Genomic DNA, 16,387 nt, shown 5'->3' on the forward strand with positions numbered 1-16,387 from the left:
GGCATTACAACACAGAAGGAGACCACTGGCATTACAACACAGAAGGAGACCACTGGCATTACAACACAGAAGGAGACCATTCAGCTCACCATGCCTGTGCCAGTGCTAGCTCTTCAACTAGATCAAACTAATCCTATTTCCCTGCCCTTTCCCCATATTCTTTTATATTCTTCCTTTAAAAATATTTCTGACTCTCTTTTAGAAGTTATATTGTCTGCCTCAACAGCCACTTGTAAAACATAGGTTCTAATAACTCTGTGTGTAAAAATTGGTTAAAACTTCCCCTTTGTACTTTTAGTGATAATTCTGCGATTCGCTAACCAGTGTAAAATATCTTCTACTAGTTATCCCTTCAAAACCCTTCATAATCTTGAAAACCTCCACTAGATTCCCGGGGGTAAATTTCACCTAACCTGCCTGGTGGGGAAACTGACGGGGTCACATCTGCCACCTGTTTTACACCCCGTCCAATTTTACTTTCCAGTGGAAAAAGCCCTAATATTTCAAGCCTTTCTTCATAACCATCACTTCTCACTCCTGGAGTCATTCAAGTGAATCTTTGACTGAGAGCTTCCTCGGCGATGCTTCCGCTCTGCCGCCGTAACTTTGCCGAATGTGCATCGGAAACCCCGTTTATCCGCATACCCTTTCCATGGATCTGAAATCCTTTTTAGAATGGGAAGGGTGTTATTGGAAGGCAGTGTGACATCCATCATGGAAACATTATGATAATAACTAAATATTGCTGATTTAATTTTTTTTTAATGGAATCAGATAGGCTTCAGCACCTGACATCTCTAAATGGACTTCCTCATTAATTGACTCCAAGGCTTAAACTCATAATTAAAAACAATCTTTTTTGGTTCTTTTTCCAGTATGGGGATGAAGTTCCTGGATCAGAGATGGAAAATGCCTGGAATGCACTGGTAGACAATGAAAAATGGAGCAATAATCTTAGGATTGCCCTGCAATTTCTGGTCAGCCTTTGTGGAGTTAGCAGTGACACATCTCTTCTGTTGTATGTGAGTAGCTTTCGACAGCAACACATATGATATACTTAAGTCCACAATAGTAGGAGTGCATAATTGGTGAAAAATGCATAGCAGGCCAAACATAATCTACATCTGCAATTCTTTTAGTATTTTAAGCAATGAAAGTTCATTCATTTTGGACTGTATTTTATACACCTCATTTAGGAATAAATTAATAGTGGAAATTATGCGATTTGTTTTTCAAAGTTGTTATCAAATATGTTGCTTTTTATATGTATTTCTCTAATTACATGGAATTTGCACTTGATGATCCAAATTAATTGGCTAGAATTTCTGCCTCATGAACTGACCTTGTGAAGACGAAGACCAGGAAATCAGACACCAGCGATCCCACCTCGTGGCCATTGGGAAACTTCTCAGTTTTCACTCGGGTTTAATATATGCATATATATTAGGACAGAGGACTTTTTGTTGGTGGGACTTAGCTGTTTTTTGCAGGAAATGCTGGGTTTATTTTTGGGTGTTTTCTCTTTTTTAATCAAAGCCTGTATAAAATGTTTACTTAGAAGCAGTTGATTCACTGGGGGAATTTTTACCTGGAGAAGCTCGTGGGTCTGGGTGCGGGTAGGGGGTGAAATCCGAAAAAAATAGGAGCATGTCGGGAAGCCGGCACTAATCCACCGACGTCCGGGTTTAACAAGCACCACTTGCACGCAAACCCCTCAGGAGAGGCGGGTTACTTATTAACATATGCTAATCGCTCAATTGAAGCAATATTTCAACTAACTTTCAAATTTAACGGCACATCTACGGGTTTCCCTGGTTTCCTGAAACTCGTCAGTGAAAGCAAGGTGAGAACACAATGCAAATACTGCAATAAATACTCAGTACTCACAGCTGCTTTCTTACCTGCAAGTGGGAAAGGATTTGTTCATAGTACTTTTGCTGAGAGTTTGCTTTCTACACATTGGAGATTTTCTGAATCACATCAGGATGTGTAGCGCTTTGGCTGCCTTAGAGTGGACCTCGGATGAGGACCAATATGACCAGCACCAGTAGTAGCAGCAGAAGCCTGCTCTTGAGAGACCTGTAGCTGGACAGCAGAGAGGGGAGCAGCAGAGGGGTGCAGCTCGCAGGAGGCACTACCCGCGACACAGGGCATACAGGCAGAGGCTGAGTTTTCTTGACATGTCCAAACAGAAGTGTTTTGGGACACTTAGGTTGTCGTGTCAGGTTTTGGCAGACATCTGCAGCCTGCTAGAAAAAAACATGGCTGTCTGCTGGACCTGGTAGCCACGCGTTACTAGTGGCTGTCAAAGTCACTACCACCCTTAACTTTTTAGCCTCCGAATCCTTCCAGGGACATATCCAGGATTTCCCAGTCGGCGGCTCACAAATACATAAGACAGGTGACGGATGGGTTGTTTGCCAGGGCTGGCAATTATGTCAACTTTGCCTGTGATGAAGCAAATCAGAATAAGTGGGCATTTGGGTTTGTGCCTCTGGCTGGCTTCCCACAGGTGCAGGGTGTCATTGATTGCACACACATGGCAATCCAGGCACCCCAAGATCAACAAGGAGTATTCATCAACTGCAAGGACTCCCACTCCATTAATGTACAGCTGCTGTGCAACTACAAAAAGATATTTCTGTATGTGTGTGCAAGATTCCCAGGGAGCTGCCATGATGCTTTCGTCCTGCAGCAGTCCAAGCTCCCTGACGTCTTCAGACCTGTAAGCACACTTGGGGGTGGCTGCTACAAGACAAGGGATACCCACTTCAAACTTGCTGATGACAGCTGTCAGAACCCCAACCAATGAAGCCCAACAGCGTTACAATGATTGCTATATGACCAGCAGATGTGTGATCAAACAAGCCATCAGCATACGAAAGATGCGCTTCAGTTTCCTAGACAGATCTGGAGAAGCCCTTCAGTACGCACCAGCCAGGGTGTCCAGAATAGTCGTGTGCTACGCTCTGCACAACATTATGCAGCAGTGACGTTTGGACCTGCAGGAGGAACTAGGTGGAATTGTGAGTTGTGAGGAGGATGCAAAGAGGCTTCAAGGCGATTTAGACAAGTTGAGTGAGTGGGCAAATACATGGCAGATGCAGTATAACGTGGATAAATGTGAAGTTATCCACTTCGGTAGGAAAAACAGAAAGGCAGAGTATTATTTAAATGGTGATAGATTGGGAAATGTTGATGTACAAAGGGACCTGGGTGTCCTTGTACACCAGTCACTGAAAGCAAACGTGCAGGTGCAGCAAGCAGTTAGAAAGGCAAATGGTATGTTGGCCTTCATTGCAAGAGGATTTGTGTACAGGAGCAAAGATGTCTTACTACAGTTATACAGGGCCTTGGTGAGACCACACCTGGAGTACTGTGTGCAGTTTTGGTCTCCTTACCTAAGAAAGGATATACTTGCCATAGAGGGAGTGCAGCGAAGATTCACCAGACTGATTCCTGGGATGGCAGGACTGTCGTATGAGGAGAGATTGGGTCGACTGTATTCACTAGAGTTTAGAAGAATGAGAGGGGATCTCATTGAAACGTATAAAATTCTGACAGGGCTAGACAGAACGAGGGGTCAAAGTCTCAGGATATGGGGTAGGACATTTAGGGCTGAGATGAGGAGAAATTTCCTCACTCAGAGGGTGGTGAACCTGTGGAATTCTCTACCACAGAAGGCTGTGGAGGCCAAGTCAATGAATAAATTTAAGAAGGAGATAGATAGATTTCTAGACACAAAAGGCATCAAGGCGTATGGAGAGAGAGCGGGAATATGGTATTGAGATAGAGGATCAGCCATGATCATATTGAATGGCGGAGCAGGCTCGAAGGGCCGAATGGCCTATTCCTGCTCCTACTTTTCTATGTTTCTATGTCTGTGTTCCACCTCAGGAAATGAGAAAGTACCTAACTGTGAGCTATAGAGTTCTGTCCTGTTTGGCAAGCCAATTTAAAATGAATGACGGGGTTATTGTTAATGTATCCCAGTTTCAGTATTCTAATAGTTGAAGATGAAAGAAGGCATAGCAGGGAAATCACCAGGGCTGAACTGCCTGCATCCACCATAATGGCATCCTTCACAAATTGTAGCTCAGCACAGTGTCAGTGGCACAGCTATGCCATCTGCTGCAAGGGGATCTGTAGCCAGCCTTCACTATAGGGAAGATGCTGCCACTGACAATCAAAGTCGTCATCTCTCTTAACTTTTCTTCCTCCACTTCCTTCTAAGCAGCATATGATCATCTACAGTATCTGTCAAATTGCTACCATAAATGTGCCAAACAAGTGTCTGCTGCATGGTTAAGCAGGGCTAACACTTCCACCTGCTTTCCCACTGAGTGGCAATAAGAGCATGACATGGCTGCCCAGTTTCATCACACTGCTAGATTTCCCAAAGTACAGGAAATCATTGGCCATCCCTGTAGCCCTCCAGGCATCTAGCTAAGAACATAAGAAATAGGAGCAGGAGTAGGCCAATCGGCCCCTTGAGCCTGCTCCACCATTCAATAAGATCATGGCTGATCTGATCCTAACCTCAAATCTTCTATCACTCTCCATCCCACCCAAACCCATGTGATCTCCCGGGAGAGGCGAAAAACCAGATAAAAAACCCAATGGCCAATTTGGGAGAAAAAATCTGGGAAATTCCTCTCCGACCCATCTAGGCGATCGAAACTCTTCCAGGAGATCACTCTGTCCCTATATTTTCTACAGTACTTACCTTCTGTAAAGGCGATCTCCACCCCAGCCAGGAACAGGAATAAAACCATCTCCTGAATTGTAACACAGAATTGGAACACAAGAAGTAGGAACAGAAGCAGGTTACACGGCCCCTGGGCCCGCTCCACTACCCACAGGGCCATGACCATTCCGAACCTAGACTCATGTCCAATTTCCTGCCCGCTCCCCGTAACCCTTAATTCCCTTTACTTCTAGGAAACTATCTATTTCTGTTTTAAATTTATTTAATGATGTAGCTTCCACAGCTTTCTGGGGCAGCAAATTCCACAAACCTAACACCCTCTGAGTGAAGAAGTTTCTCCTCATCTCAGTTTTGAAAGAGCAGCCCCTTATTTTAAGATTATGCCCCCTAGTTCTAGTTTCACCCATCATTGGGAACATCCTCACTGCATCCACCCGATCAAGCCCCTTCACAATCTTATATGTTTCAATAAGATCGCCTCTCATTCTTCTGAACTCCAATGAGTAGAGTCCCAATCTACTCAACCTCTCCTCATATGACCACCCCCTCATTCCCGGGATTAACCGAGTGAACCTTCTTTGTACTGACTCGAGAGCAAGTATGTCTTTTCTTAAGTATGGACACCAAAACTGTATGCAGTATTCCAGGTGCGGTCTCACCAATACCTTGTATAACTGCAGCAATACCTCCCTGTTTTTATATTCTATCCCCCTAGCAATAAAAGCCAACATTCCATTGGCCTTCTTGATCACTTGCTGCACCTGCATACTAACTTTTTGAGTTTCGTGCACCAGGACCCCCAGATCCCTTTGTACTACAGTACTTTCCAGTTTCTTGCCATTAAGATAATAACTTGCTCTATGATTTTTCCTGCCAAAGTGCATAACCTCACACTTTCCAGTATTGTATTCCATCTGCCAAATCTCTGCCCACTTACTTAGCCTGTCTATGTCACTTTGCAGGTTTTTTATGTCCTCCTCACTCACTACTTTCCCTCCCATTTTTGTATCATCTGCAAACTTTGATATGTTACACTCGGTCCCCTCCTCCAAATCGTTAATATAGATTGTAAAGAGTTGGGGACCCAGCACTGACCCCTGCGGAACACCACTAGTTACTGATTGCCAGTCTGAGAATGAAACATTTATCCCAACTCTCTGCTTTCTGTTAGAGAGTCAATTCTCCACCCACGCCAGAATATTACCCCCAATCCCGTGATTTTTTATCTTGAGCAATAATCTTTTGTGTGGCACCTTGTCAAATGCCTTTTGGAAGTCTAAATACACTATGTCCACTGGTTCTCCTTTATCCACCCTGTATGTTACTTCCTCAAAGAACTCAAGTAAATTTGTCAAACATGACTTCCCCTTCATGAAACCATGCTGAGTTTGTCCTATTAAATTATGATTATCCAAATGTCCCGTTACTGTCTCCTTAATAATGGACTCTAACATTTTACCAGCCACAGATGTTAGGCTAACAGGTCTATAGTTTCCAGCCTTCTGCCTACTACCCTTTTTAAATAAGGGTGTTACATTAGCAGTTTTCCAATCTGCCGGGACCTTTGCTGAGTCCAGGGAGTTTTGGAAAATTATTACCAATGCATCCACAATCCCTACCGCCACTTCCCTCAAGACCCTAGGATGTAAGCCATCAGGTCCAGGGGATTTATCCGGCTTAAGTCCCATTATTTTACCAAGTACCACTTCCTTAGTGATTTTAATCGTATTTAGCTCCTCTCCCCCTAGAGCCCCCTGTTTGTCCAGTGTTGGGATATTCTTAGTGTCCCTTACTGTAAAGACTGATACAGAATATTTGTTCAGCGTTATTGCCATCTCCATGTTTCCCACCATTAATTTCCCAGTCTCATCCTCTAAGGGACCAACATTTACTTTAGCCACCCTTTTTCTTTTTATATAACTATAGAAACTTTTGCTATCTGTTTTTATATTTTTTGCTAATTTACTTTCATAATCTATCTTCCCTTTCTTAATCAATCTTTTAGTTATTTGTTGCTGTCTTTTAAAGACTTCCCAATCTTCTATCTTCCCACTAGATTTGGCTACCTTATATGCCCTTGTTTTTAGTCGGATACTATCCTTAATTACTTTACTTAGCCACGGATGGCTATCTTTTCTTTTACACCCTTTTTTCCTCAGTGGAATATATTGTTTTTGGAAGTTGTAAAATAACTCCTTAAATGTACACCACTGATCATGTACCGTCTTACCCTTCAATCTATTTTCCCAGTCCACTCTAATCAATTCCGCTCTCATACTTTCATAGTCTCCTTCATTCAAGCTCAGCACGCTTGTTTGAGATCCAACCTTCTCACCCTCTAATTGAATATGGAATTCAACCATGTTATGGTCACTCATTCCAAGGAGATCCTTTACTAGGACATTTTTAATTAATCCTGTCTCATTACACAGGACCAAATCTAAGGTTGCTTGCCCCCTGGTCGGTTCCGTTACATACTGCTCAAGAAACCCATCCCTAATACACTCAATGAACTCATCCTCAAGGCTGCTCTGCCCAGTTTGATTTGTCCAGTTAATATGATAGTTAAAATCCCCCATAATTATAGCTGTTCCCTTATTACAAGTCTCAACTATTTCCTGATTAATACTCCGTCCAACAGGAGAAGCCCTTTTACCATACTGAGCAGTTCAGTATTTATACTAGTCCAAACACAGGAAGTGACGTATGCACAGGAAGCGATGTATGCACAGAGTTCACAGTTCACAGGAAGTGATGTGCACATAACTTCATCCGGAAGTTATTTATTATTATTACATTCTTCCCTCCTGCGAGATTAGAAGGCTGTGGCCTTCCTTTTATTCCGCAGCCGCCGAACGAGGAAGAGTCGCACCCGTTTGGGTTCCCGTCGTAGAGGGTCTCTGGTCCGCTTACATGCTGTTGGCCATTGGTCAGAGTCTGTGTGGCCTGGATTACCCTGTGAAGGGTCGGGGAGATCATGGCTTCGTGTACGAGCCCCAATAGGTGCAGAGTTGGTCTGTCTCTGTTCAGAGGGAGGTGCAGAGCTGGTCTGTGGCGGATCAGTACTTTGGTGCGCGGTACTGGGAAGGTCGCAACTTTGAGTACGGGGTTCTACCGGCACCAAGCTAGCTGGTGTCAGATCAGGATCCTGGAGAGGGGTACCCGGTAGGTTCCAAGAGGCTCCTGGTAAAATACCATCACTCGATGTCCCACTAGGTCCTGGTGGGCAGGGAGCCAGATCCCGTAATGATACGGTAGATTCTCGGCCGTCGGGATACCGTACGTATGCATAGGTGGGGTTGGCATCGGTTAGTTCGACCTCGTCTACGAGAGGGTCATTTTTAGACGTCCGAACGTATCTTCGGAGTAGTACAGGTCCAGGAGTAGTTAGCCATGACGGGAGGTATGTCCCATAAGATGAGCGACGCTGGAATCCAAAGAACCGCTCATGAGGTGTAGTATTTGTGGCTGTAGAAAGAAGGGACCATATAGAGTGCAATGCATCCGGAAGCACTGCTTCCCATTGCTGGTTTGGTAGGCCCCAAGATCTTAAAGCAAGATGTACGGAATTCCAGATGATACCGTTATACCTCTCTACCTGCCCATTTCCGATGGGATGATATGGCGTCGTTTTGCTTGTAGCAATTCCCCGTTCTGAGAGGTAGTCCTTGAGTTCCCTTGACATAAAGGATGGACTAGTATAAATACTGAACTGCTCAGTATGGTAAAAGGGCTTCTCCTAGAGGCATGGTGAAGACCGCTCTTGTATATAGTATAATTATAAGTTGCTTAAAGCTTACTTTAAAGTTCCTTGATGTGTGAGACTCCTTTTTTACATCAATTTAAGCAACTTATAATTATACTATATACAAGAGCGGTCTTCACCATGCCTCTAGGAGAAGCCCTTTTACCATACTGAGCAGTTCAGTATTTATACTAGTCCAAACACAGGAAGTGATGTATGCACAGGAAGTGATGTATGCAGAGTTCACAGTTCACAGGAAGTGATGTGCACATAACTTCATCCGGAAGTTATTTATTATTATTACAACGCCCACTAGTGTTTTTTTCCCCTTATTATTCCTTATCTCTACCCAAACTGTTTCACTATCCTGCTCCTTTGACCCAATATCATTTCTCTGTATTATAGTGATTCCTTCCTTTACAGGTAGACTACCCTTTATCCGAACTTCCGAAAACCGAAACCCTCTAAAAACCAAAGGTTTTTTCGTTCAGCATAAGTCGTGCGCACGACCCCAACCCCCGCCGACCCCCCACCCTTTCGGATAAGGGATAGTGTATCCTTTATCCGCACTTCCGAAAACCGAAATCCTCTGAAAACCGAAAGGTTTCGTTCAGCGTAAGTCGTGCGCACGACCCCGACCCCCGCCGACCCCGACTGCCCCCGACCCCCCCGCCGACCCCCACCCCCGACAAATTTCCCAGTCTTATAAAATACCTTCTGAAATCCGAAATTTTCCGAAAACCGAAACACGGCTGGTCCCGAGGTTTTCGGATAAAGGATAGCCTACCTGTATTAACATAGCCACCCCACCTCCCCTCCCTTCCTGCCTGTCCTTCCTGATTGTTAAATAACCTGGTATGTTTAATTCCCAGTCATGGTCACCCTGCAGCCATGTTTCTGTAATGGCCACAAGATCATACCCATATGTAGTTATTTGTGCCGTTAACTCATTCATTTTGTTACGAATGCTACATGCATTCAGATAAAGAACTTTCAAATATGTTTTGTGACACTTAGTTCCTGTTTTTTCCCCTTTTAATACTTTACCTTTTACTCCATACCTTCTGTCCCTTCCTGACATGTTCTGTTTTTTAATTTCCCCACTGCTACCTAAGTCTATGACCTTCTCCGTTGTCATTTCTGTTATTTGCTCTCTAGAAACCTCCCCCCCACTAATTAGTTTAAAGCCCTCTCTACAGCCCTAGTTATATGATTCGCCAGGACTCTAGTCCCAGCACTGGCCAAGTGGAGTCCATCCCAACGGAACAGTTCCTTCCTGTCCCAGTACTGGTGCCAGTGTCCCAAGAAGCAAAACCCATTTCTCCCACACCAGTCTTTGAGCCACGCATTTAACTCTTTAATTTTATTTATCCTAGCCAAATTCGCTCGTGGCTCAGGTAATAACCCAGAGATTATTACCCTTGAGGTTCTGTTTTTTAATTTGACCCCTAGCTGCTCATACTCCTTTAACAGAACCTTCATCCTTGTCCTATCTACGTCGTTTGTACCAACATGGACCACGACAACTGGACCCTCCCCCTCCCACTCCAAGTTTCTTTCCAGCCCAGAAGAGATGTCCTTAACCCTGGCACCGGGCAGGCAACACAGCCTTCAGGACTCCCGCTCTTGACTGCAGAGAACCCTATCTATCCCCCTAATGATACTATCCCCTACCACTACAACATTTCTTTTTACTCCCTCCACTTGAATGGCCCCCTGCACCACGGTGCTGTGGCCAGGTTGCTCATCCTCCCTGCAGTCCCCGCTCCTGCCCTCACAGGGAGTAAGAACCTCAATCCTGCTTGACAAGAGCAAGGGCTGCGGCTCCTTCAACACTACACCCTGGATCCCTGTACCTTCCTCACTCGTAGTCACACCGTCCTGTCCCTGACCACGGACTACATCTGCAGTAATTAATTTCATAGGTGTGACCACCTCCTGAAACATAGAGTCCAGGAACTTCTCCCCCCCCTGATGTGTCGCAGTGTCTGAAGCTCGGTCTCAAGCTCTTTAACATGGAACTTGAGTTCCTCTAGCAGCAAACACTTATCGCAAATGTAATCACCGTGAGCCTCAATGGGGTCCACCAGCTCCCACATTTCGCAACAGTGACACATCACCTGTTCACCCATATCTGTGTAATTAATTACATTTCTTATTATTAATAATGAAGACCCTCTGCCCCGATATAGATGATAATATTACACCACTATTTAATAGGACTTACCAACTTAAAGGTATAGAAGAGAAGGAAGAGAACCTACCAACCAGTTGATCACCAACCTCCCTCGTGGAAGCTGTCTGGGGGACCTATCCGGTTGAATTGTCTCACTGCTCCACGTCCGCAGTGTTGGATTAGCCTGAGAGAGGGAAGCAAAACAGAGCAACAAGCACCCCCTCACCTCCCACTTGCCCGAACTCTGCCACTTACCAAACTCTACTTACACTCAATGCGACCGCACTCAGCGCTACCGCACTAAGCCCGCCCCTTTTTATACCCGGATTCTACTTCCGGTTTCAACTCCCCAACAGCTTAATTTACTCTAGAAAATTAAACTTACTTCAAATAATTCACTTATTTACTCACTAAAATTCAGTAAATGCACTTAAAAGACTTTTTCTGCCACTTAGCAAAGTCTGCTTAAACTCAATGCGATTCTTTTTTAATACCATCATTTGCTCCTCCTGACCTGTGTACTTTAATTCATCTGGTGCTACCGCCTAAAGCTACTAACTGCATCTTCCAAGGTGTTTACAGCTGTGTTGGTGATTTCAAATATTGATGAAAATGACACAGTATGCTGTGAGGAGCTTCTTCTGGATTACTGGCTGTGCTGACACTGACCTCCAGGCCTACAATAAAAAAAGAGAAATTATAGGAAAGGATAGTACAATGGTGGGCACCACGTATTACTGAGCACAGAGGCCTGAGATCTGCAACATGCCTGAGGTGCCCGGCATGCTCCGTTGGAGCTGGCAAGTGCAAAGCGGGTGCAAGGTGTGGGCTAAGCTCATTGGACCCCTGACTTTGATACAAATTATATAGCCATCCCATAATGTGACTGAAGCATCTTGGTTACACTCCACCCATTTGGAACAGGCACTGAAGAGGAGACTACTGTTAGAAGACAAAAATAAATGTGGGCATCCATGCCCTTTCACATCCTTGCCCCCCCCCCAACCCCACCACCACATTGGCTCCCAGTCCCTCAACAACTCAAATTGAAAATTGTCATGCTTATGCTTAAATTCCATTATGGTCTCACCCCCATCTCATAACTTCCTCCACTACTACAACCACTCCCAAATTCTCTGTTGCTCTGACTCTGGCCCTTTGTGCATCCGACCCCCCACCCCGCTCTCTACTTTAGACTCCCTCTCCCATTGGCAGCTGTGCCTTCTTCTGCCTAGGCCCCATGCTCTGGAATTACCCCCAAACCTCTCCACCTGCTTCTCCTCCTTTAAGATCCTCCTTAAAACCTACCTTTTTAACAACCTTTTGGTCATCACTCCTAATATCTTCTTCCTTGGATCAGTGTCCATGTTTTCCTTAGAATCGTAGAATCATAGAAATTTACAACACAGAAGGAGGCCATTCGGCCCATCGTGTCTGTGGCAGCCGAAAAAGAGCTATTCAGCCTAATTCCACTTTCCAGCTCTTGGTCTATAACCTTGTAGGTATGGCACTTCAAGTGCATATACAAGTACTTTTTAAATGCAATGAGGGTTTCTGCTTCTACCACCCTTTCAGGCAGTGAGTTCCAGTCGCCCACTACCCTCTGGGTGAAAAAAGTTTTCCTCAACACCCCTCTAATCCTTCTACCAATTACTTTAAATCTATGCCCCCTGGTTATTGGCCTATCTGCTAAGGGAAATAGGTCCTTCCTATCCACTCTATAAGTTTATACACCTCAATTGGGTTTCCCCTCAACCTTCTCTGCTCTAAAGAAAACAACCCCAGCCTTTCCTCATAGCTAAAATTCTCCAGTCCTGGCAACATCCTCATAAATCTCCTCTGTACCCTCTCTAGTGCAATCACATCTTTCCTGGTGTGGTGACCAGAACTGTACACAGTACTCTAGCTGTGGCCTAACTAGTGTTTTATACAGTTCAAGCATAACCTCCCTGCTCTTATATTCTATGCCTTGGCTAATAAAGGAAAGTATGCCTTCTTAACCACCTTATCTACTTGTCCTGCTACTTTCAGGGATCTGTGGACATGCACTCCAAGGTCCCACTGTTCCTCTATGCTTCTCTGTATCCTACCATTTATTGTGTATTCCTTGCCTCGTTAGCCCTCCCCAATTGCATTACCTCACACATCTCTGAATTGAATTCCATTTGCCACTTTTCTGCTCACCTGACCAGTCCATCGATATCATCCTGCAGTCTACTGCTTTCTTCCTCACTATCAACCACACGGCCAATTTTTGTATCATCTGCAAACTTCCTAATCATGCCCCCTACTTTGAAGTCTAAATCATTGATATATACCACAAAAGGAAGGGACCTAGTACTGACCCCTGCGGAACCCCACTGCGAACAGCCTTCCAGTCATAAAAACATCTGTCGACCATTACCCTTTGCTTCCTGGCACTGAGCCAATTTTGGATCCAACTTGCCACTTTCCCTTGGATCCCATGGGCTTTTACCTTTTTGACCAGTCTGCCATGTGGGACCTTGTCAAAAGCCTTGCTAAAGTCCATGTAGACTACATCAAACGTGCTACCCTAATCGACCCTCCTTGTTACCTCCTCAAAAATTCAATCAAGTTAGTCAGACATGACCTTCCCTTGACAAATCCATGCTGACTGTCCTTGATTAATCTGTGCCTTTCTAATTGATGTTTAAAACTGTCCCTCAGAATTTTTTCCAATACATTTGCCCACCACCGAGGTTAGGCTGACTGGCCTGTAATTACTCAGTCTATCCCTTTTTCCCTTTTTAAACAACAGTACAACACTTGAACGCTAGCATTCCTCCAGTTCTCCAGCACTACACCTGTAGCCAGAGAGGATTGGAAAATGATGGTCAGAACCTCTGCTATTTCCTCCCTTGCTTCTCTTAACAGCCTGGGATACATTTCATCCGGGCCTACCGATTTATCTACTTTCAAAGATGCTAAACCCCTTAATATTTCCTCTCTCACTATGTTTATCTTATCTAATGTTTCACACTCCTCCTTAACTACAATGTCTGCATTGTCGCTCTCTTTTGTGAAGACAGATGCAAAGTATTCATTAAGAACCATACCCACATCTTCCGCCTCCACACACAGGTTACCTTTTTGGTCTCTAGTAGACCCTACTCTTTCTTGAGTTATCCTCTTTCTCTTTATGTATTTATAAAACATCTTTGTGTTTTCCTTTATTTTACTTGCCAATATTTTTTCATGCCCTCTCTTTGCTTTCCTAATTTCCTTTTTAATTTCACCCCTGCACTTTCTATACTCCTCTCGGCTTTCTGCAGTATTTAGCTCTTGGAATCTGACATAAGCTTCCCTTTTTTGCCTTATCCTACCCTGTATGCCCCTTGACATCCAGGGGGCTCTAGATTTGGGAGTTCCACCCTTTTACTTTGTGGGAACATATTTGCTCTGAACCCTCACTATCTCCTTGAATGCCTCCCACTGCTCTGACACTGATTTACCTTCAAGTAGCTGTTTCCAGTCCACTTTTGCTAAATCACATCTCAGCTTAGTAAAATTGGCCTTTCCTCAATTGAGAACTTTTACTCCTGGTCTGTCTTTGTTCTTTTCCATGACTATGCTAAATCTAACTAAATTATGATCACTACCACAAAAATGCTCTCCCACTGATACCCCTTCCACCTGCCCAGCTTCAATCCCTAAAACTAAGTCCAGAACCACCCCTTTCTTGTTGGGCTTGCTATGCACTGGCTAAAAAAGTTCTCTGAATGCATTTTAAGAATTTTGCGCCCTTTATACCTTTTACACTGATTCTATCCCAGTTAATATTAGGGTGGTTGAAATCCCCTACTATTACTGCCCTTTTTGCACTTCTCAGAAATTTGCCTACATATTTGCTCTTCTGTCTGGGGGTCTATAGTACACTCCCAGCAGTGTGATTGCCCCTTTTTTGTTCTTAATTTCAACCCATATAGCCTCATTTGATGATCCTTCTAACATATCATCCCTCCTCACAGCTGTAATTGTTTCTTTAACCAATATTGCGATGCCCCCTCCTTTTTTATCCCCCTCTCTGTCACGTCTGAAAACCCTTACACCTCTGTAAAGTGCATTTGAACTTTTTCTACATTAAGTGCGCTATATAAAAGTTGTTGTTTCTGTAATAAATGTGAATTTATCACATTTCAGATAAAGAAAGTAGTAATCTACTTGTGTCGTAACAACACTATTCAGACAATGGAAGAGTTGTTGTTCGAGATGCAACAGACAGAGCCTGTAAACCCTGTTGTCCTGCACTGTGATAATCCACCTTTTTACCGCTTTGCTGCAAGCAACAAGACTTCCACAGCTGCATCAGGTAAGACATAAGTGTTTTAAATGGATTTTGGTGTACTGCAAGGTCTCAGTAAAAGGCTGCCCATTTTTGGTGTCAAGTGTCAGCCTTGGCTCAGTGATAGCACTCTCGCCTTTGAATCAGAAGGTTCTGGGTTCAAGCCCCACTCCAGCGACTTGAGCGCATGATCTAGGCTGGCACCTCTATGCAGTACTGAGGGAAATGCCATCTTTCAGATGATACATTAAACTAAAGCCTCGTCTACCCTCTCAGAGCCCTATTGGAATCTTCTTGCCCCTAGCCATCTCTCTGCAGCTCCACAGTGTTGCTTCCCTGCTTTGGCTACAAAGAATGCACCTCCTCTTTTAACTGCTTACAAACCCTTAAGAAGCTGCAGCAGCACCTGGTTTCCTGCCTCCTCATCGGTGATTTGACTGTGGCAAGCATGTGTCTTGCTGGCAGCTCACCTCAACCTTCCAAATTCGAGGCGACATGAAAATTAGAATTGAGTCCCCAGCTGACTCCTCCGAGTGGCCATTGCTCTAACTTCATCCACCTCGTAGCAGTTTCCGTCGAAATCCAAGTGTTATCAAAATACTTTTGATTGATATATCATAGAACTGAAGCTCAATGTAAATTATTAATGAACTGGGTCTAAATTTCTAGTGAGCATGCAATCCTATAGGAAGACAGTCGCCAACGCTTTTTGTGCTCAGTATTCAAAAACCTTAATGTTCTTGTTGGTGCTTAAATTTGGTGAGGGGACTTCATTGGTAGCATTTGCTATCTTCTTTCCACATTGAGTTGTGGAGGTAGGCTAAAGCCAAAGGCATATACATAAAAAGAATTTTGGAGCATTTGATTAAAACATGGAATCAGTTGTAATCATGTCCCCAACAGAGTAAGACTCCGGGGGCGAAAAATTAAGTCGCGACCCCTTTGGGGCATTAACTTCGCCAGGGCGCTACTTTTAGCGCCCCGGAAAAATTAGAGTCCCCGCGACCGAAATTGAGTGGTCGCGCCCCAAGAGGGAAGCGGGGCGCTACTGGAGGTGCCCCGCCTCCCTCTTGGGGCGCTGCGAGGGAATATCACGACGCTACGTGCTGCAGTATTGCAGGCCGTCCGCCTCTTCTTAAAGGGGAGGGGCCTTGCGCAGCGCGACCCGGGGGCCAGCTGGGCCCCCAGGGATCGGGAGTGCTGGCAAAAGAGCCCGGCACTCAAGAGAAGTGCCGGGCTCACGGAGGCGCAGCCAGCACTCCGTGGGGGGGGGGTGGTAAGGAGGCCGGGGACGGCAGCGGAGGCAGGTGCTGGCAGGCGGCCAGCAAAATGGCCACCCAGCACCTCGCCTTTAAATAGCGCCGCCCCGGCCGCAGGTAGGCCCCCCCTGACCCCATTGGACATAGCGTCCGGGGGTAAGTCAGGGGGTGCTGCCAAAGATCACGGCCGGGGCGC

The 16,387-nt window shown here is 44.9% G+C and overlaps 1 protein-coding gene across 6 annotated transcripts in view; it reads left to right on the forward strand.

Moving 5' to 3' along the window:
• LOC147111928 (protein furry homolog) overlaps positions 1-16,387 on the forward strand; it is a 486,257-nt gene that overhangs the window by 317,486 nt on the left and 152,384 nt on the right. For all 6 annotated transcript variants that reach the window (XM_085999325.1, XM_085999321.1, XM_085999322.1 and 3 more), the window contains exons 33-34: positions 876-1,022; positions 14,791-14,959. In XM_085999325.1, coding sequence (XP_085855451.1) covers positions 876-1,022; positions 14,791-14,959 — 316 coding nt within the window. The remainder of the gene's footprint in view (positions 1-875; positions 1,023-14,790; positions 14,960-16,387) is intronic.

Source organism: Somniosus microcephalus, chromosome 10, assembly GCF_052327205.1.
Source record: "Somniosus microcephalus isolate GS21.2 chromosome 10, FLI_Smic_1.0, whole genome shotgun sequence".
NCBI classification, from domain to species: Eukaryota; Metazoa; Chordata; class Chondrichthyes; order Squaliformes; family Somniosidae; genus Somniosus; species Somniosus microcephalus.